The sequence below is a fragment of the Telmatherina bonti genome (assembly GCF_933228915.1).
Source record: "Telmatherina bonti genome assembly, chromosome: 23".
NCBI lineage: Eukaryota > Metazoa > Chordata > Actinopteri > Atheriniformes > Telmatherinidae > Telmatherina > Telmatherina bonti.
In genome coordinates this window covers 32,752,992-32,773,471 of record NC_136632.1, presented here as the reverse complement: position 1 = coordinate 32,773,471, position 20,480 = coordinate 32,752,992, and the positions used below count along the sequence as shown (strand labels likewise).

General features: G+C 50.0%; 1 protein-coding gene across 1 annotated transcript in view; it reads right to left on the bottom strand.

Moving 5' to 3' along the window:
• svopl (SVOP-like) overlaps positions 1-19,645 on the bottom strand; it is a gene marked incomplete at both ends in the record, with an annotated part of 31,447 nt that extends 11,802 nt beyond the window's left edge. Inside the window, 14 exons of the mRNA XM_079263439.1 lie at positions 10,380-10,518; positions 10,595-10,684; positions 10,770-10,851; positions 11,093-11,204; positions 11,520-11,716; positions 14,021-14,094; positions 14,305-14,433; positions 14,603-14,728; positions 15,179-15,242; positions 15,323-15,447; positions 15,860-15,931; positions 16,003-16,101; positions 16,175-16,269; positions 19,540-19,645. Of these exons, the coding sequence (XP_079119565.1) occupies positions 10,380-10,518; positions 10,595-10,684; positions 10,770-10,851; positions 11,093-11,204; positions 11,520-11,716; positions 14,021-14,094; positions 14,305-14,433; positions 14,603-14,728; positions 15,179-15,242; positions 15,323-15,447; positions 15,860-15,931; positions 16,003-16,101; positions 16,175-16,269; positions 19,540-19,645 (1,510 nt within the window). The remainder of the gene's footprint in view (positions 1-10,379; positions 10,519-10,594; positions 10,685-10,769; positions 10,852-11,092; positions 11,205-11,519; positions 11,717-14,020; positions 14,095-14,304; positions 14,434-14,602; positions 14,729-15,178; positions 15,243-15,322; positions 15,448-15,859; positions 15,932-16,002; positions 16,102-16,174; positions 16,270-19,539) is intronic.
• Between the last annotated feature and the right edge of the window lie 835 nt (positions 19,646-20,480).

Sequence of the window (20,480 nt, the reverse complement as noted above, 5' to 3'; positions counted from 1 at the left end):
CTGCAAACCGCTGCAGAGCTCTGAAACCCTGTTGACCTGTTGTGCTGAATTTTTGCAAGGTCCAATCCGCATTTGGTTGGAAGGACTTTCATTCAATCACAAGGCTGAATTTATTTTTACAAAATGCTAAATATCTAAAAAAAAACTACAGATATTTGAAATAAAAGTCGTAGCCCACATCTCCCGAAGGAGCTGCAGGGTTTGAGAGGTAAACAATTGAAGTGACCCTGCAGGAAGAGTAGCACGGCAAAGTTTGGCGGAATAATAACCAAAATGGCTGAACAGGATCTCAATAATGTGAATGCCGCCATGGGCATTGACATTAATAAGGCATGAATGGCGGCTACCGAGTGGAGATGGGCTTTCAGGTCTGCAGTGAGTCAGGGCCACTGCAGGCACCGCTGACGTAGTCGTCCGCTAGGAGCATGGACCAACCAATAAACTCGCACTTCAAGCTTCTTCACTTTCAGATTCAGGAAATTAAATGTATGGAACTATTAATTGACACCCCCCCACAACCTGGGACCGCGCTCCTGAGGCTGTTATGCTGCCAAGGCAACGGGCAACAAACCCAATGAAAAGTGTAGGCTACTGGTTCCCAGTTGTACGTAGAAACAAATGTCATCGTACAGCAGAGATATCGCGGCAGACATGGACTCGGCCAAGAAACAACAGGACACGTTACACCATGGCACCGCCTCATACCATCTTCACCACTAGATGGCAGCGACTCTGCAGACTGGACCTTTAATCCCTCTGCTTTTCCTCCAGTCTGAACTGGGATCAGTCCAGCCCCTGCTGGTAAACCTGAACCCTGCTGACACTCACCTGCACAGGTTCATCTGGACGCTTCAGACAACGTCTCAGTTTTACAGAAAAATAAAAACTAAAATATTACTTCAATTCCTTTTTTTCTGGAAACTAAATGAAGTGAAAAAGGTTTTGAATCTTCTGAGACGAGGTCACATGACCTGCTGTCAGCGTGTGGACAGAAAGGAAAACTCTTACAGAGAAGCTGCCGTAGCGGGACGCACACACACAGGCCAGAACCTCAGAACCTCAGAACAGGTCCGAGCCTGATAGGGGAATAACAAAATGAAAAGGAGGTACTCACACTTTTCCAAGCCGCCGACCGCCTGCTGCCCACTCACATAATCCACTAATCACACCAACACGGTGGTGGTAAAGGCAGGGGTGTGGCCAAACGATTAGGCCCCGCCCACCAGCTGATCCTGATCTGTTAGTAATCTCAGTTAACGAGCTTAATGAGAGTCAAGCAGCAGAAGATCATCTTCATCAGAAAACAGTGTCCAGTCCTGGATGTTAAACGTTCTGATCAGGTTCTGATGCAGCCATTGATCAGTGCTCAGAAGCTTCTGGAGATGAAATTACATGCAGAAACTAACTTCCTTCTCATTTGTTCAGTTTGAATAAAGTTCAGACTGATTTAAGGGCAGGATGGCCTGATTAATGTGGATGATTTACTGATTATAAAAGATGCGCTGCTGATCCATCTGTGTTACACAGCTGGAAGAGGAAGAGTCCCCACTTCCTTCTTTATATGTCCCGTTAAGGCAGTGGTTCCCAAACTTCCATCCTTCTGCTGGAGTCAAGCGCTTTTTTTTGTCTTTTCCAGCACTGAAGCAGCAGAATGATGGTCTCGATGCTGGGTTCTGCTGAGCAAATTTACTCTGACAGGAGGAGCTTTATAGATATAATGATCTCATTGACTTTCTGAATTTTTATTTTATTTCTCTATTTATTTTGCTTTGTTGTTTGTAATGCAGAGTTTGTACTGCTGGACCGGACCGGAGAGGACAAAAGAGAAAGAAGAGAAAACATCTCATAGAGAAAGTGAAATAGAGAGACATTAGGAGAAAGAGAAAAATAACACACACATGCACATATATACACATATACGCACTCGGCGGTATGATCACATATACATACACACTCATACAAGCCCACCTTAGCTTAGTCCTCCGCAGGGGGCATATGAATCTATCAACTGTCGGAGGAACCAGAATCTAACAAGTTAAATATAAATCAGACACACAGAAAGAAAACAAGCTGCTTTTAGTAAATGAACCTGCAGGCGACAGTGACTGTGTCACATGCAGAACATACAAAGTGGAACGTGTTCAGAGAAGAGTGATCGTGCCGATGTGGCCCCGCCCACACAAAGGCAAGTAGCAGGCCAGAAGGTCTCGAGACCCGGGCAGTTGGCAGCAACCCCCAAGCACAGACCCCAACCGCCCCACTCGAGAGCCATCCATGCACCGACCCAGGAGGTGACAGTGGGGGGGCCCAGGAAGAGCCCCCCACAGTCAGGGGGAAAAGGCCCCAGCAGGCCTGGACTGTCAAGGACTGGCCCCGCCAGGTACCGGGCGCCCTGGGCAGACAGGGGACAGGCCCCAAGAGCCTGAAGCCATCCCACTAAGACCTGACCAGTCCATCCCACTGAGACCAGACCGGCCCATCCCACTAAGACCTGACCAGTCCATCCCACTGAGACCAGACCGGCCCATCCCACAAAGAGCTGACCAGTCCATCTAACGTAGACCTGACCGGCCCGTCCAACTGAGACCTGACCGGCCCATCCAACGTAGACCTGACCGGCCCGTCCAACTGAGACCTGACCGGCCCATCCAACGTAGACCTGACCGGCCCATCCCACAAAGAGCTGACCAGTCCATCTAACGTACACCTGACCGGCCCGTCCAACTGAGACCTGACCGGCCCATCCCACAAAGAGCTGACCAGTCCATCTAACGTACACCTGACCGGCCCGTCCAACTGAGACCTGACCGGCCCATCCAACGTAGACCTGACCAGTCCATCTAACGTAGACCTGACCGGCCCATCCCACAAAGAGCTGACCAGTCCATCTAACGTACACCTGACCGGCCCGTCCAACTGAGACCTGACCGGCCCATCCCACAAAGAGCTGACCAGTCCATCTAACGTACACCTGACCGGCCCGTCCAACTGAGACCTGACCGGCCCATCCCACAAAGAGCTGACCAGTCCATCTAACGTACACCTGACCGGCCCGTCCAACTGAGACCTGACCGGCCCATCCAACATGGACCTGACCAGTCCATCTAACGTAGACCTGACCGGTCCATCTAACGTAGACCTGACCGGTCTGTCCAACGTAGGCCTGACCGGTCCGTCCAACGTAGGCCTGACCGGCCCATCCCACAAAGAGCTGACCAGTCCATCTAACGTAGACCTGACCGGCCCGTCCAACTGAGACCTGACCGGCCCATCCAACGTAGACCTGACCGGCCCATCCCACAAAGAGCTGACCAGTCCATCTAACGTACACCTGACCGGCCCGTCCAACTGAGACCTGACCGGCCCATCCAACGTAGACCTGACCAGTCCATCTAACGTAGACCTGACCGGTCCATCTAACGTAGACCTGACCGGTCCGTCCAACGTAGACCTGACCGGTCCGTCCAACGTAGACCTGACCAGTCCATCTAACGTACACCTGACCGGCCCGTCCAACTGAGACCTGACCGGCCCATCCAACGTAGACCTGACCAGTCCATCTAACGTAGACCTGACCGGTCCATCTAACGTAGACCTGACCGGTCCGTCCAACGTAGACCTGACCGGTCCGTCCAACGTAGACCTGACCGGCCCATCCAACGTAGACCTGACCAGTCCATCTAACGTAGACCTGACCGGCCCGTCCAACTGAGACCTGACCGGCCCATCCAACGTAGACCTGACCAGTCCATCTAACGTAGACCTGACCGGTCCGTCCAACTGAGACCTGACCGGCCCATCCAACGTAGACCTGACCAGTCCATCTAACGTAGACCTGACCGGCCCGTCCAACTGAGACCTGACCGGCCCATCCAACGTAGACCTGACCGGCCCATCCCACAAAGAGCTGACCAGTCCATCTAACGTACACCTGACCGGCCCGTCCAACTGAGACCTGACCGGCCCATCCAACGTAGACCTGACCAGTCCATCTAACGTCGACCTGACCGGTCCATCTAACGTAGACCTGACCGGTCCGTCCAACGTAGACCTGACCGGCCCATCCAACGTAGACCTGACCAGTCCATCTAACGTAGACCTGACCGGCCCATCCAACGTAGACCTGACCAGTCCATCTAACGTAGACCTGACCGGTCCGTCCAACTGAGACCTGACCAGCCCATCCCACATTGACCTGACCAGACAATCTAACGTAGACCTGACCAGACCATCTAACGTAGACCTGACCGGCCCATCCCACGGAGACCTGACCAGACCATCTAACGTAGACCTGACCGGCCCATCCCACGGAGACCTGACCAGACCATCTAACGTAGACCTGACCGGCCCATCCCAATGAGACCTGACCGGCCCATCCCAATGAGACCTGACCGGCCCATCCCACGGAGACCTGACCAGACCATCTAACGTAGACCTGACCGGCCCATCCCACGGAGACCTGACCGGCCCATCCCACGGAGACCTGACCAGACCATCTAACGTAGACCTGACCGGCCCATCCCAATGAGACCTGACCAGTCCATCTAACGTAGACCTGACCGGCCCATCCCACATAGACCTGACTGGCCCGTCTAACTGAGACCTGACCGGCCCATCCCACGGAGAGCTGACCAGTCCATCTAACGTAGACCTGACCGGCCCATTCCACATAGACCTGACCGGCCCATCCCACATAGACCTGACTGGCCCATCCCATAAAGAGCTGACCGGCCCATCCCACATAGACCTGACTGGCCCGTCTAACTGAGACCTGACCGGCCCATCCCACGGAGAGCTGACCGGCCCATCTAACGTAGACCTGACCGGCCCATCCCACATAGACCTGACTGGCCCATCCCACAAAGAGCTGACCAGTCCATCTAACTTAGACCTGACCAGCCCATCCCACGGAGAGCTGACCGGCCCATCCCACATAGACCTGACCAGACCATCTAACGTAGACCTGACCGGCCCATCCCATAAAGAGCTGACCGGCCCATCCCATGTAGACCTGACCAGACCATCTAACGTAGACCTGACCGGCCCATCCCATAAAGAGCTGACCGGCCCATCCCATGTAGACCTGACCAGACCATCTAACGTAGACCTGACCGGCCCATCCCATAAAGAGCTGACCGGCCCATCCCATGTAGACCTGACCAGACCATCTAACGTAGACCTGACCGGCCCATCCCATAAAGAGCTGACCGGCCCATCCCATGTAGACCTGACCAGACCATCTAACGTAGACCTGACCGGCCCATCCCATAAAGAGCTGACCGGCCCATCCCATGTAGACCTGACCAGACCATCTAACGTAGACCTGACCGGCCCATCCCATAAAGAGCTGACCGGCCCATCCCATGTAGACCTGACCAGACCATCTAACGTAGACCTGACCGGCCCATCCCATAAAGAGCTGACCGGCCCATCCCATGTAGACCTGACCAGACCATCTAACGTAGACCTGACCGGCCCATCCCACAGTGAGCTGGTTGTGAAGTATGTAGTTTACGTAACATCCTCCCCACCATCACTTCCTTACCCAGCATTAACTTCCTGCTTACTTTATACTATTTCTTACGAATAAAATGAAACATTTTCACAGATTTTTAAGAACACAGAAAGGGGGAATAATTCAAAAAGTATGAATACTTTTGCAAGTCACTGTACATTCATATACACATACATTATTAGTGTAATATTCACCTTGTACTATCTTGTGACGTTTGCCTCGGGGTGTTAGTAAGAATACACAGAATTCTCTGGCAAGGATCACTATTTCTTTTCACCCATAACATAACAACACAGTATTCCACACAGGCTTACAGGTGTAGCTTTCTGGGACTGACTGAGGTGGATGAGTATATTTATGCGGTAGGTCCTCAAATATGCACACAACTCAAAAGGTTGGTTGCCCACAAGTCTACCTTAAAGTCTGTTCTCTATGTGCTCATTAATGCAGTTGCATACCATTACCCAAAGGGGGCACTCACGCCTCATCCACAGTCTTTTCAACATACATACACACAAAATAACACACACACACACACACACACAGTCCCCAGCTTGGTGCCTGCACGTTGGGGTTTACCCCGGTGGATGAAAGGGTAGTTTCCCTCCGCCTCCGGGTGGGGGGACGGGTCCTGACTGTTGTCTGTGCTTATGCACCGAACAGCAGTTCAGAGTACCCACCCTTTCTGGAGTCCTTGGAGGGAGTGTACTCCGGGAGTATGGGGTACCGGACCTCCTTGTACGGGCTGTCCGGTCCCTGTACGACAGGTGTCAGAGCTTGGTCCGCATTGCCGGTAGTAAGTCGGATTCGTTTCCGGTGAGGGTTGGACTCCGCCAAGGCTGCCCTTTATCACCGATTCTGTTCATAACTTATATGGACAGAATTTCTAGGCGCAGCCGAGGTGTTGAGGGGATCCAGTTTGGTGGCCTCAGGATTGGGTCCCTGCTTTTTGCGGATGACGTGGTCCTGTTGGCTTCATCTGGTCGTGATCTCCAGCTCTCACTTGATTGATTCGCGGCCGAGTGTGAAGCGGCTGGGATGAGAATCAGCACCTCCAAATCTGAGACCATGGTCCTCAGCCGGAATAGGGTGGATTGCCCTCTCCGGGTCGGGGGTCAGGTCCTGCCTCAAGTGGAGGAGTTTAAATATCTCGGAGTGTAGTTTACGAGTGAGGGAAGGATGGAGCGTGAGATGGACAGACGGATCGGTGCGGCGTCTGCAGTAATGCGGACTCTGCGCCGGTCTGTCATGGTGAAGAAGGAGCTGAGCCAGAAGGCGAAGCTCTCGATTTACCAGCCGATCTACGTTCCTACCCTCACCTATGGTCATGAGCTGTGGGTCGTGACCGAAAGAAGGAGATCTCGTATACAGGCGGCTGAAATGAGTTTCCTCCGCAGGGTGGCCGGGCTCTCCCTTAGAGATAGGGTGAGGAGCTCGGTCATCCGGGAGGAGATCAGAGTAGAGCCGCTGCTCCTCCGCATTGAGAGGAACCAGTTGAGGTGGCTCGGGCATCTGGTCAGGATGCCTCCTGGACCTCCCTGGTGAGGTGTTCCAGGCACGTCCCTCTGGGAGGAGACCCCGGGGAAGACCCAGGACACGCTGGAGGGATTATATCTCTCGGCTGGCCTGGGAACGCCTCGGGATCCCCCCCCGCAGAGTTGGCAGATGTGGCTGGGGAGAGGGAAGTCTGGGCTTCCCTGCTTAGGCTGCTGCCCCCGCGACCCGACCCCGGATAAGCGGCAGAAGATGGATGGATGGATGGATGAAGAATAAGCAGAAAGCAACTCTGATTGAGAGGCTTGGATGTGAAACATCTCTAATATGACAAAGCGGTTTACAAGAGCACTTAGATTTTTATGGTGTTCTATGGGCAGAATTCTATGTTCCACATTGCTTTATGTTGCTAAGTTCTATGTTCCACACAATCTATCAAGTCTCCTGACGTGAAACTTCACATTTTAATTTCTTGGTTTAAAGTAAATTTTAATCTTTTATTAACTAATAAATTAGGTTGATTTAGTAAAACTTCAAACATGCAGTGGTAAATCCCATCCTTAAAAAACAAATCTAGATCCTGCGGAACCAAGATATTATAGGCCCAAATCAAAACTTCCTTTCCTTTCTAAGATCTTAGAGAAAGTAGTGGCTGAACAGCTAACTACATTTTTGGAAGAAAATTATTTTTACGACAAATTTCAGTCAGGTTTCGGCAAAAAGCACTCCACTGAAACTGCCTTATTGAGAGTTTCAAATGATGTGATGATGGCCGCTGACTCTGGTCGCTACACAGTTTTGGTTTTACTAGATTTAACGTCTGCCTTTGACACAGTAGACCATGACTTATTGATTGATCGACTTAAATCAGAGATGGGTTTTTCTGGGACTGTTCTTCAGTGGTTCTCCTCATACATAAAAGGTAGAACCTTTAATGTTGCGGTAAACAATATAATGTCTCATGTGTCTAAACTGTCGTGTGGAGTGGCCCAAGGTTCTGTCCTGGGACCTGTTTTGTTTCTATTGTACTTATTGCCTCTTGGCCGACTTATTTGTGGTTTTGAAAATGTATCTTATCACTTTTACGCTGATGATATTCAGTTGTACTGTTCCTTCAATGATTCAGTTTTATTTTTTATCTATGTTGTTAGAATGTGTGTCCTGCATTAAAAACTGGCTCTCCTCAAATTACCTTCAGATAAATCCTAACAAAACAGAAACTCTGATCATTGCCCCTGATAAAAAGATACCTATGATCAAAAACTATCTTGGTGCTCTGGGCTCGTCTGTGAAAACCAGTCTCAGAAACCTTGGGGTTGTGTTTGATCAGGCCATGTCTTTGGAGAGTCACACCCGACAACTGACCAAAAACAGTTTCTATCATCTAAGAAACATCTCTAAAGTAAGGAGGTTGTTGTCAAAATCAGATCTTGAAATGATCATCCATGCTTTCATCTCGAGTCGCATTGATTACTGTAACTCTGTTTTCACTGACTTAAATAAGACGACTCTAAATAAGCTTCAAATTGTGCAGAACTCTGCTGCCAGACTTTTGACAGGTGCAGCCAGAACAGCCCACATCACCCCTGTTTTGTCACGTCTTCATTGGCTTCCTGTTAAATTTCACATAGATTTCAAAACTTTAGTGTTGACCTTTGGGGCGTTACATGGTCAGGCCCCTCAGTATATCACCGACTTACTTTGTCCATACTCCTCTGGACGCTCTCTTCGGTCTTCTGGCCAGAACCTCCTGAAGGTTCCAAAAACTGGTTTTAAAACTGGTGGTGACCTGTCTTTCCAGTCTGTTGCTCCCAGAGTCTGGAATGAGCTGCCTCTGTCCCTTCGTCTGCTTGACTCTGTGCACTTTTTTAAAATGCAGCGAAAGACTCTACTGTTTAGAAGAGCTTTTGGTTGATTTTTGGATGATTTTAATTCTGTTTCTTTTTTCTTTTTTTTCTTTTTTTTTTGTTGTTGATTGTGTTATTGTACCCATTTTTATGTACAGCACTTTGTGATTTTTATCTGTAAAAAGCGCTTTATAAATAAACTTTACTTACTTACTTACTAAAACATGAGTTCTGCTTGACAAGATCCTCTTCCACCACCTTTATTCACCTGAAAACTGGAACATACAACCTAGAAAAGCCTGGAAAACCAATTAAGACAAGAAATTCACATGAAATCATTTTGTCAAGCAGCAATCTGAACCTCAGGGTTCTGGTCAAGATCTGGTTCAACCGAGGTTCTGGTAAGGATCTAGTTCCACCAAGGTTCTGGCAAGGGTATAGTTCCACCAAGGTTCTGGCAAGGGTATAGTTCCACCAAGGTTCTGGCAAGGATATAGTTCCACCAAGGTTCTGGTAAGGATATAGTTCCACCAAGGTTCTGGTAAGGGTATAGTTCCACCAAGGTTCTGGCAAGGGTATAGTTCCACCAAGGTTCTGGCAAGGATATAGTTCCACCAAGGTTCTGGTAAGGATCTAGTTCCACCAAGGTTCTGGTAAGGATCTAGTTCCACCAAGGTTCTGGTAAGGATCTAGTTCCACCAAGGTTCTGGCAAGGGTATAGTTCCACCAAGGTTCTGGTAAGGATCTAGTTCCACCAAGGTTCTGGTAAGGATCTAGTTCCACCAAGGTTCTGGCAAGGGTATAGTTCCACCAAGGTTCTGGCAAGGGTATAGTTCCACCAAGGTTCTGGCAAGGGTATAGTTCCACCAAGGTTCTGGTAAGGATCTAGTTCCACCAAGGTTCTGGTAAGGATCTAGTTCCACCAAGGTTCTGGTAAGGATATAGTTCCACCAAGGTTCTGGTAAGGATCTAGTTCCACCAAGGTTCTGGTAAGGATCTAGTTCCACCAAGGTTCTGGTAAGGATCTAGTTCCACCAAGGTTCTGGCAAGGGTATAGTTCCACCAAGGTTCTGGCAAGGGTATAGTTCCACCAAGGTTCTGGCAAGGGTATAGTTCCACCAAGGTCCTGGCAAGGGTATAGTTCCACCAAGGTTCTGGCAAGGGTATAGTTCCACCAAGGTTCTGGCAAGGGTATAGTTCCACCAAGGTTCTGGCAAGGGTATAGTTCCATTGAGGTTCTGGTAAAGATCTGGTTCCACCGAGGTTCAGGTAAGAATCTGGTTCTACCAAAGTCCAAAAAATGCTCCCATTTACAGACAAAAACCGAAAAAAAATTGCTCAGAGATGTTGTCCTTATGAGTGTTGCTAGGAAACAGAGAAAGATTTGCATAAACATGACATCCACCCGTCTAAACACCACCCACCTAACAACGTCCACCCGTCTAAACACCACCCACCTAACAACGTCCACCCGTCTAAACACCACCCACCTAACAACGTCCACCCGTCTAAACACCACCCACCGAACAATGTCCACCCGTTTCTCACCAGCAGGGCTCGTCCTCGGGTTTCTATGGGCAACAGGAAGTTTCCTGCAGCACAGACTGCACAGGCCACAGCGAAAGGAGTTAGAGCCATAATGACCGACTGAGACATCAGCACCTGAAGGACACACGCGACATTGAGGGACCGCCGCAGTAAAAACATTCCTGCAAACACAGCAGGTCAGTGAACGCACCTGAGCGATGAAGGGAGCGATCATTCCTCCGATCCGACTGAAAGACGTACAGAAACCCATCCCCAGAGAGCGGGCCACCGTCGGGTACACCTGAGAGACAAACAGCTCATCTGACACCCCATCCAACCGGAACCAGCAGAACCCTAAAACCAGTCAGTCTGGAAACTGGACCTACTTCAGCTGTATAAATGTAAACCACGTTGAAGTTCATGGAGACCAGAGACCGGAGCAAGAACAGCAGGACGGTGAACCCAAACCTGGACACAGAAGACCTGGTGAACCTGGAGAACCTGCAGAACCTGGAGGACCTGGAGGACCTGGAAGACCCGGTTAACCTGGAAGACCTGTTAACCTGGAGAATCTGGTTAACCTGGAGAACCAGGAAGATCTGGAAGATCTGGGAGACCTGGAGGACCTGGAAGACCCGGTTAACCTGGAGGACTGGGAAGATCTGGAAGATCTGGAGGATCTGGTTAGCGTGGTCTCTGCGGTTCTTACATGGTGGTGCAGATGTTGACTAGCATGAAGAAAATGGCCGTCAGCAGCTGGAGGACCGTCAAACTTGTCTTCCGTCCAAACACGTTGAGCAGAGCAATGTTTACTGGGACCACTGGGAAGACAGGACAGAGGAGGTTAGACCAGAAGCAGAGCAATGTTTACTGGGACCACTGGGAAGACAGTGGATCTGGATCGGGTCAGATCTGGACTGGACAAAGACCACTTGGTTGTTGGTTTTTAATCGGTTCTGCTTGGGTTGGGATCGTGTCTGTTCATTTATTTTTTCAGTCCTGGGTCTGGACCGAGTTACGTACAACCCCAGATGGCAGAGGTACCAGAACTGGGTCTGACACTGAACCAGAACCGGGCCTGACTTACGTGCAACCTCCCCCAGACTGCAGAAGAACCAGAACCGGGCCTGACTTACGTGCGACCTCCCCCAGACAGCTGATGAGCAACGTGTGGTAGTCCCCGCTTGCGAAGGGAATGCAGTAACACCGCCCGTCCTGGTGGCGGTGCTGGACCTGGTGATCTCGGTCCGGGTTGGTCACACACAGCAGGTTCTTCTCCAACAGCTCCGAGCTGCTCAGCACCGACCCGTAGTAGGAGAAGGACGCCACAAACCTAAAAACCAAAACCCGGTTCTGAGTGAATCAGAAACCATTGTTTGTGGACAAGAGGACTAAAGAGGAGACACCAGTTTAAACTGGCTCAGACTGGTCCAGACCGGTTTAAACTGATTTAGACTGGTCCAGACTGGTTCAGATTTTTCCAGACCTGTTTAAACTGGTTCAGACTGGTTCAGACCAGTTTAAACTGGTTCAGACTGGTCAAGACTGGTTTAAACTGGTTCAGTGTGTCCAGACTGGTTCAGACTTGTCCAGACTGGTTTAAACTTGTTCAGACTGACCCAGACCAGTTTAAATTGGTTCAGACATGTCAACGTCAGTTTAAACTGGTTCAGACTGGTCTAGATTGGTTTAAACTGGTTCAGACTGGTCCAGATCGGTTTAAACTGGTTCAGACTGGTCCAGACCGGTTTAAACTGGTTTAGACTGGTCCAGATCGGTTTAAACTGGTTCAGACTGGTTCAGACCAGTTTAAACTGGTTCAGACTGGTCAAGACTGGTTTAAACTGGTTCAGTGTGTCCAGACTGGTTCAGACTTGTCCAGACTGGTTTAAACTTGTTCAGACTGACCCAGACCAGTTTAAATTGGTTCAGACATGTCAACTTCAGTTTAAACTGGTTCAGACTGGTCCAGACTGGTTTAAACTGGTTCAGACTGGTCCAGACTGGTTTAAACTGGTTCAGACTGGTCCAGACTGGTTTAAACTGGTTCAGACTGGTCCAGATCGGTTTAAACTGGTTCAGACTGGTCCAGACTGGTTTAAACTGGTTCAGACTGGTCCAGATCGGTTTAAACTGGTTCAGACTGGTCCAGATCGGTTTAAACTGGTTCAGACTGGTCCAGACTGGTTTAAACTGGTTCAGACTGGTCCAGATCGGTTTAAACTGGTTCAGACTGGTCCAGACCAGTTTAAATTGGTTCAGACATGCCAAGTTCAGTTTAAACTGGTTCAGACTGGTCCAGACTGGTTTAAACTGGTTCAGTGTGTCCAGACTGGTTCAGACTTGTCCAGACTGGTTTAAACTTGTTCAGACTGACCCAGACCAGTTTAAATTGGTTCAGACATGTCAACGTCAGTTTAAACTGGTTCAGACTGGTCTAGATTGGTTTAAACTGGTTCAGACTGGTCCAGATCGGTTTAAACTGGTTCAGACTGGTCCAGACTGGTTTAAACTGGTTTAGACTGGTCCAGATCGGTTTAAACTGGTTCAGACTGGTTCAGACCAGTTTAAACTGGTTCAGACTGGTCAAGACTGGTTTAAACTGGTTCAGTGTGTCCAGACTGGTTCAGACTTGTCCAGACTGGTTTAAACTTGTTCAGACTGACCCAGACCAGTTTAAATTGGTTCAGACATGTCAACTTCAGTTTAAACTGGTTCAGACTGGTCCAGACTGGTTTAAACTGGTTCAGACTGGTCCAGACTGGTTTAAACTGGTTCAGACTGGTCCAGACTGGTTTAAACTGGTTCAGACTGGTCCAGATCGGTTTAAACTGGTTCAGACTGGTCCAGACTGGTTTAAACTGGTTCAGACTGGTCCAGATCGGTTTAAACTGGTTCAGACTGGTCCAGATCGGTTTAAACTGGTTCAGACTGGTCCAGACTGGTTTAAACTGGTTCAGACTGGTCCAGATCGGTTTAAACTGGTTCAGACTGGTCCAGACCAGTTTAAATTGGTTCAGACATGCCAAGTTCAGTTTAAACTGGTTCAGACTGGTCCAGACTGGTTTAAACTGGTTCAGACTGGTCCAGATCGGTTTAAACTGGTTCAGACTGGTCCAGACCAGTTTAAATTGGTTCAGACATGCCAAGTTCAGTTTAAACTGGTTCAGACTGGTCCAGACTGGTTTAAACTGGTTCAGACTGGTCCACACCAGTTTATACTGTTTAATATTGGCCCAGAATGGTTAAACTAGTTAAGAACGTCTAGACCGGTTCAGACTGGTCCAGACTACTTTAAACTGGTTCAGACTGGTCCACACCAGTTTAAACTGTTTAAGATTGGCCAGGAATGGTTAAACTAGTTCAGAATGGTCTAGACCAGTTTTAACTGGTTTAGACTGGTCCAGACCGGTTTACACTTGTTCAGACTGGCCTAGACTGGTTTAAACTGGTTCAAACTGGTAGAGACTGATTCAGACTTGTCCAGACCAGTTTAAATTGGTTCAGACTGGTTTAAACTGGTTCAAAATGGTCCAGACCAGTATAAACTGGTTTAGACTGGTCCAGACCGGTTTACACTGGTTTAGACTGGTCCAAAGTGGTTCATATCTACTGTTTAGTAATAAAGCAGTCTTACCAGGAGTACCAGAGCAGTACTGACGTCCTCCTGAAGGAAGAACTGAGAAGAATTCTCCAGCTTCCTCGTTCTCTCTAACATTAAGGAACGTTTACAGAAACATTATTTATCATCGTCACAACTTCTTTATGATGCTTTCCCATTGTTCAGAACCAGAACTTTCCTTCAGTTCACTTAAACGCCAAAACAAAAACATCCTTTCTGCCCCACCTGCTAGTTTAGTTTAACTTATCTCCGTCAGCATCATGATGAAAACACTTTTTATAAAGAGTCAGTGAACACACCACCGGCGGCTCCACCAGCCGTCCTGGAGGAAGTGAAGCGCCATTCATGGTGGCAATCCACTGAAGTGTCTTCACCGCCGCCTCCACCTTTCCTGCTGACACCTGATAACGAGCCGATTCTGGGATAAACTAATCAACACACAGAGCAGAAACCACATCAGGACACATGCCGACCGCCCGGTCCACCTGCAAATATTGCTGCTGTGGGGAAGACCAGCCCAAAACCGGCAGGTAAGGTGGGGCAGGTGAGGTGGAAAGGGGAGGTGAACAGGTATTGACGGGTGGGGATGATGTGCACCTTGAATAGGAAGATGAGGATGACACTGGGGGTGACAGAAAATCGGATCATCCACCTCCATCCCAGACTGGGAACCACCAGCATTCCCAGAATGATGATCAGCATGGAGCCCACCATCCAAAAGATCTGAGGCAGACAGATAGCATGCTGGGAGGTGATGACATCATCGCACAGCGACAGCTGGGAGGCGATGACATCATCGCACAGAAACAGCTGGGAGGCGATGACATCATCGCACAGCGACAGCTGGGAGGCGATGACATCATCGCACAGCGACAGCTGGGAGGCGATGACATCATCGCACAGAGACAGCTGGGAGGCGATGACATCATCGCACAGAGACAGCTGGGAGGCGATGACATCATCGCACAGAGACAGCTGGGAGGCGATGACATCATCGCACAGAGACAGCTGGGAGGCGATGACATCATCGCACAGCGACAGCTGGGAGGCGATGACATCATCGCACAGAGACAGCTGGGAGGCGATGACATCATCGCACAGTGACAGCTGGGAGGCGATGACATCATCGCACAGCGACAGCTGGGAGGCGATGACATCATGCAGGTGACTTACTGTGGCCAGAGGCAGCAGGAAGGCTCGATGCTTCGCCGGGATGAACTCCGTCTTTAACACAAACCTGAACAGACACACACCTGAGTCACCTGAACAGTTATAAGCCAATCAGAATGCAATATTCAGAGTGATGTAACAACTGACCCCTGTGACACGCCTGCAACGCCGCAGCCCACCATGCTGCGCAGGAAGATGAACCAACCGTATGACGGTGCAAAGGACGTCAGCAGAGAGAAGTAAGAGCTCCACACAAAGCCTCCGAACACCACCTGGTAACAGCAACGACAGCCAATCAGGAGGGAGGACACGCAGACAGGATGACAGCCAATCAGGAGGGAGGACACGCAGACAGGATGACAGCCAATCAGGAGGGAGGACACGCAGACAGGATGACAGCCAATCAGGAGGGAGGACACGCAGACATGGTGACAGCCAATCAGGAGGGAGGACACGCAGACAGGATGACAGCCAATCAGGAGGGAGGACACGCAGACATGGTGACAGCCAATCAGGAGGGAGGACACGCAGACAGGATGACAGCCAATCAGGAGGGAGGACACGCAGACAGGACGACAGCCAATCAGGAGGGAGGACACGCAGACATGGTGACAGCCAATCAGGAGGGAGGACACGCAGACAGGACGACAGCCAATCAGGAGGGAGCTAACAGGTGCATCTTACCTTCCAGCGCCCGTATCGATCAGCGATGTATCCGCTCAGAACACCGCAGACCATGAAACCGAGAAACACCATCTGAATGAGACACACCGGTCAGTTCTACTGGACCCAGTTCTGATCTGGTTCGGTCCAAACAAGGTCCTCACCGTGGAGACAAGTGCCACCTGCCAGTCGTCCAGACGCCACTCACATCGAATCTCTGGAGAAACCACCGCCAGCAGCATGATCTCCATGGCCTCCACGATCTACACACAAAAACGACATGGGTCAGCTGATCTGTTGCCATGGCAACAGCATGCAGAAGGGAACGCGACTCACGTTAGTGCTGCCCATGATGAAGAACAGCAGGATGTGGAAGCGACCGAAGCCGATGGTTTCCACGGCGTCCTCCACTGTATACTTCTCCTCTGCTGCTGGAGACAGATCCATCGTCTTCATCATCACTGTCGTCATCATCATCATGATCATCTTCATCATAACTATCATCATCAACATTCCATCCATTTTCTGAGTCACAGCGCAGCTGGAATCTATTCTAGCAGTCATTGGGTGAGAGGCGGGTACACGTGGAAACGTTGCCAGTCCATCACAGGACCATCATCATCATCATTTTCAGAACACAACACCCTGGCAGGACAGAGGAGCAGCTGCAGGGAGAGACTGATCTCTTCCATGCAGGACTGAGAGGTTCAGAAGGTCCTTCATTCCAGCTCCAATTAGACTTTTAAAATTCATCTGGAATTTCATCTTTCTCTTGATGAAAGGAACCTGCAGTAGAACCTGTAGAGGAACCTGCAGTGAGTAGAACCTGAAGAGGAACCTGCAGTAGAACCTGTAGAGGAACCTGCAGTGAGTAGAACCTGTAGAGGAACCTGCAGCAGAACCTGTAGAGGAACCTGCAGTGAGTAGAACCTGAAGAGGAACCTGCAGTGAGTAGAACCTGTAGAGGAACCTGCAGTGACTAGAACCTGTAGAGGAACCTGCAGCAGAACCTGTAGAGGAACCTGCAGTGAGTAGAACCTGTAGAGGAACCTGCAGTAGAACCTGTAGAGGAACCTGCAGTGAGTAGAACCTGTAGAGGAACCTGCAGCAGAACCTGTAGAGGAACCTGCAGTGAGTAGAACCTGAAGAGGAACCTGCAGTGAGTAGAACCTGTAGAGGAACCTGCAGTAGAACCTGTAGAGGAACCTGCAGCAGAACCTGTAGAGGAACCTGCAGTGAGTAGAACCTGTAGAGGAACCTGCAGTGAGTAGAACCTGTAGAGGAACCTGCAGCAGAACCTGTAGAGGAACCTGCAGTGAGTAGAACCTGTAGAGGAACCTGCAGCAGAACCTGTAGAGGAACCTGCAGTGAGTAGAACCTGTAGAGGAACCTGCAGTAGAACCTGTAGAGGAACCTGCAGTGAGTAGAACCTGTAGAGGAACCTGCAGCAGAACCTGTAGAGGAACCTGCAGCAGAACCTGTAGAGGAACCTGCAGTGAGTAGAACCTGAAGAGGAACCTGCAGTGAGTAGAACCTGTAGAGGAACCTGCAGTAGAACCTGTAGAGGAACCTGCAGTGAGTAGAACCTGTAGAGGAACCTGCAGTGAGTAGAACCTGTAGAGGAACCTGCAGTGACTAGAACCTGTAGAGGAACCTGCAGTGACTAGAACCTGTAGAGGAACCTGCAGCAGAACCTGTAGAGGAACCTGCAGTGAGTAGAACCTGAAGAGGAACCTGCAGTGAGTAGAACCTGAAGAGGAACCTGCAGTGAGTAGAACCTGAAGAGGAACCTGCAGTGAGTAGAACCTGAAGAGGAACCTGCAGTAGAACCTGAAGAGGAACCTGCAGTAGAACCTGTAGAGGAACCTGCAGTGAGTAGAACCTGTAGAGGAACCTGCAGTGAGTAGAACCTCAAGAGGAACCTGCAGTGAGTAGAACCTGTAGAGGAACCTGCAGTAGAACCTGTAGAGGAACCTGCAGTGAGTAGAACCTGTAGAGGAACCTGCAGTGAGTAGAACCTGTAGAGGAACCTGCAGTGAGTAGAACCTGTAGAGGAACCTGCAGTAGAACCTGTAGAGGAACCTGCAGTGAGTAGAACCTGTAGAGGAACCTGCAGTAGAACCTGTAGAGGAACCTGCAGTGAGTAGAACCTGTAGAGGAACCTGCAGTGAGTAGAACCTGTAGAGGAACCTGCAGTGAGTAGAACCTGTAGAGGAACCTGCAGTGAGTAGAACCTGAAGAGGAACCTGCAGTGAGTAGAACCTGTAGAGGAACCTGCAGTGAGTAGAACCTGTAGAGGAACCTGCAGTGAGTAGAACCTGTAGAGGAACCTGCAGTGAGTAGAACCTGTAGAGGAACCTGCAGTGAGTAGAACCTGAAGAGGAACCTGCAGTGAGTAGAACCTGTAGAGGAACCTGCAGTGAGTAGAACCTGTAGAGGAACCTGCAGTGAGTAGAACCTGAAGAGGAACCTGCAGTGAGTAGAACCTGTAGAGGAACCTGCAGTGAGTAGAACCTGTAGAGGAACCTGCAGTGAGTAGAACCTGTAGAGGAACCTGCAGTGAGTAGAACCTGAAGAGGAACCTGCAGTGAGTAGAACCTGTAGAGGAACCTGCAGTGAGTAGAACCTGAAGAGGAACCTGCAGTGAGTAGAACCTGTAGAGGAACCTGCAGTGAGTAGAACCTGAAGAGGAACCTGCAGTGAGTAGAACCTGTAGAGGAACCTGCAGTGAGTAGAACCTGTAGAGGAACCTGCAGTAGAACCTGTAGAGGAACCTGCAGTGAGTAGAACCTGTAGAGGAACCTGCAGTGAGTAGAACCTGTAGAGGAACCTGCAGTGAGTAGAACCTGTAGAGGAACCTGCAGTGAGTAGAACCTGTAGAGGAACCTGCAGTAGAACCTGTAGAGGAACCTGCAGTGAGTAGAACCTGTAGAGGAACCTGCAGTGAGTAGAACCTGTAGAGGAACCTGCAGTGAGTAGAACCTGTAGAGGAACCTGCAGTGAGTAGAACCTGTAGAGGAACCTGCAGTGAGTAGAACCTGTAGAGGAACCTGCAGTGAGTAGAACCTGTAGAGGAACCTGCAGTGAGTAGAACCTGTAGAGGAACCTGCAGTGAGTAGAACCTGTAGAGGAACCTGCAGTGAGTAGAACCTGTAGAGGAACCTGCAGTGAGTAGAACCTGTAGAGGAACCTGCAGTGAGTAGAACCTGAAGAGGAACCTGCAGTGAGTAGAACCTGTAGAGGAACCTGCAGTGAGTAGAACCTGTAGAGGAACCTGCAGTAGAACCTGTAGAGGAACCTGCAGTGAGTAGAACCTGTAGAGGAACCTGCAGTGAGTAGAACCTGTAGAGGAACCTGCAGTGAGTAGAACCTGTAGAGGAACCTGCAGTGAGTAGAACCTGTAGAGGAACCTGCAGTGAGTAGAACCTGTAGAGGAACCTGCAGTGAGTAGAACCTGTAGAGGAACCTGCAGTGAGTAGAACCTGTAGAGGAACCTGCAGTGAGTAGAACCTGTAGAGGAACCTGCAGTGAGTAGAACCTAGAGAAAATCAACCGATACTCTGGAGCAGATAAACCATGAGAACCATACCAACATATTTCTTCGGTTCTCAAAGACCAAGCAGGAGAACCTGGAGCTCCGACAGTCTCCAGCTGACTCCACATCATCGACACGGTGATTGATCGCTGATCATTAAACTCACCGTTGTTGTTCTGGCTGCTCTGCTGGTTCTCTGCAGGTTTGTCTTGCAGTTCCACCTCCTGCAGATGGATGGCGCTCACCAGCTGAGTCCTCATGGAGTTTGCCATCCTGAAACCAGACCGGATCCTAAAACCAGGTCCAGTCCTGTGAGTTTAGGAGTCCGAATATCTGCAGGAACCTGAACATCAGGACAGATAGAAGCTTCAGCAGACTGGAGGTGGTGTTGTCATGTGACTTTGGGTCATGTGACCTCGGCGTCTCAACATTTGGTCCAGAAGAAGAAAAGATCAACATTAAACAAAAGCCCCGCTTCAGGTCCTGGTTTAGATCCACTTCAGGTCCTGGTTTAGACCCGCTTCAGGTCCTGGTTTAGATCCACTTCAGGTCCTGGTTTAGACCCGCTTCGCTTCAGGTCCTGGTTTAGATCCACTTCAGGTCCTGGTTTAGACCCGCTTCAGGTCCTGGTTTAGACCCGCTTCAGGTCCTGGTTTAGACCCGCTTCAGGTCCTGGTTTAGACCCGCTTCAGGTCCTGGTTTAGATCCACTTCAGGTCCTGGTTTAGACCCGCTTCAGGTCCTGGTTTAGACCCGCTTCAGGTCCTGGTTTAGACCCGCTTCAGGTCCTGGTTTTTAACCCACTTCGGGTCCTGGTTTAGGCCCACTTCGGGTCCTGGTTTAGGACCGATCCAGGTCCTGGTTTAGGCCCACTTCGGGTCCTGGTTTAGGACCGATCCAGGTCCTGGTTTAGATCCACTTCAGGTCCTGGTTTAGACCCGCTTCAGGTCCTGGTTTAGATCCACTTCAGGTCCTGGTTTAGATCCACTTCAGGTCCTGGTTTAGACCCGCTTCAGGTCCTGGTTTAGACCCGCTTCAGGTCCTGGTTTAGACCCGCTTCAGGTCCTGGTTTTTAACCCACTTCGGGTCCTGGTTTAGGCCCACTTCG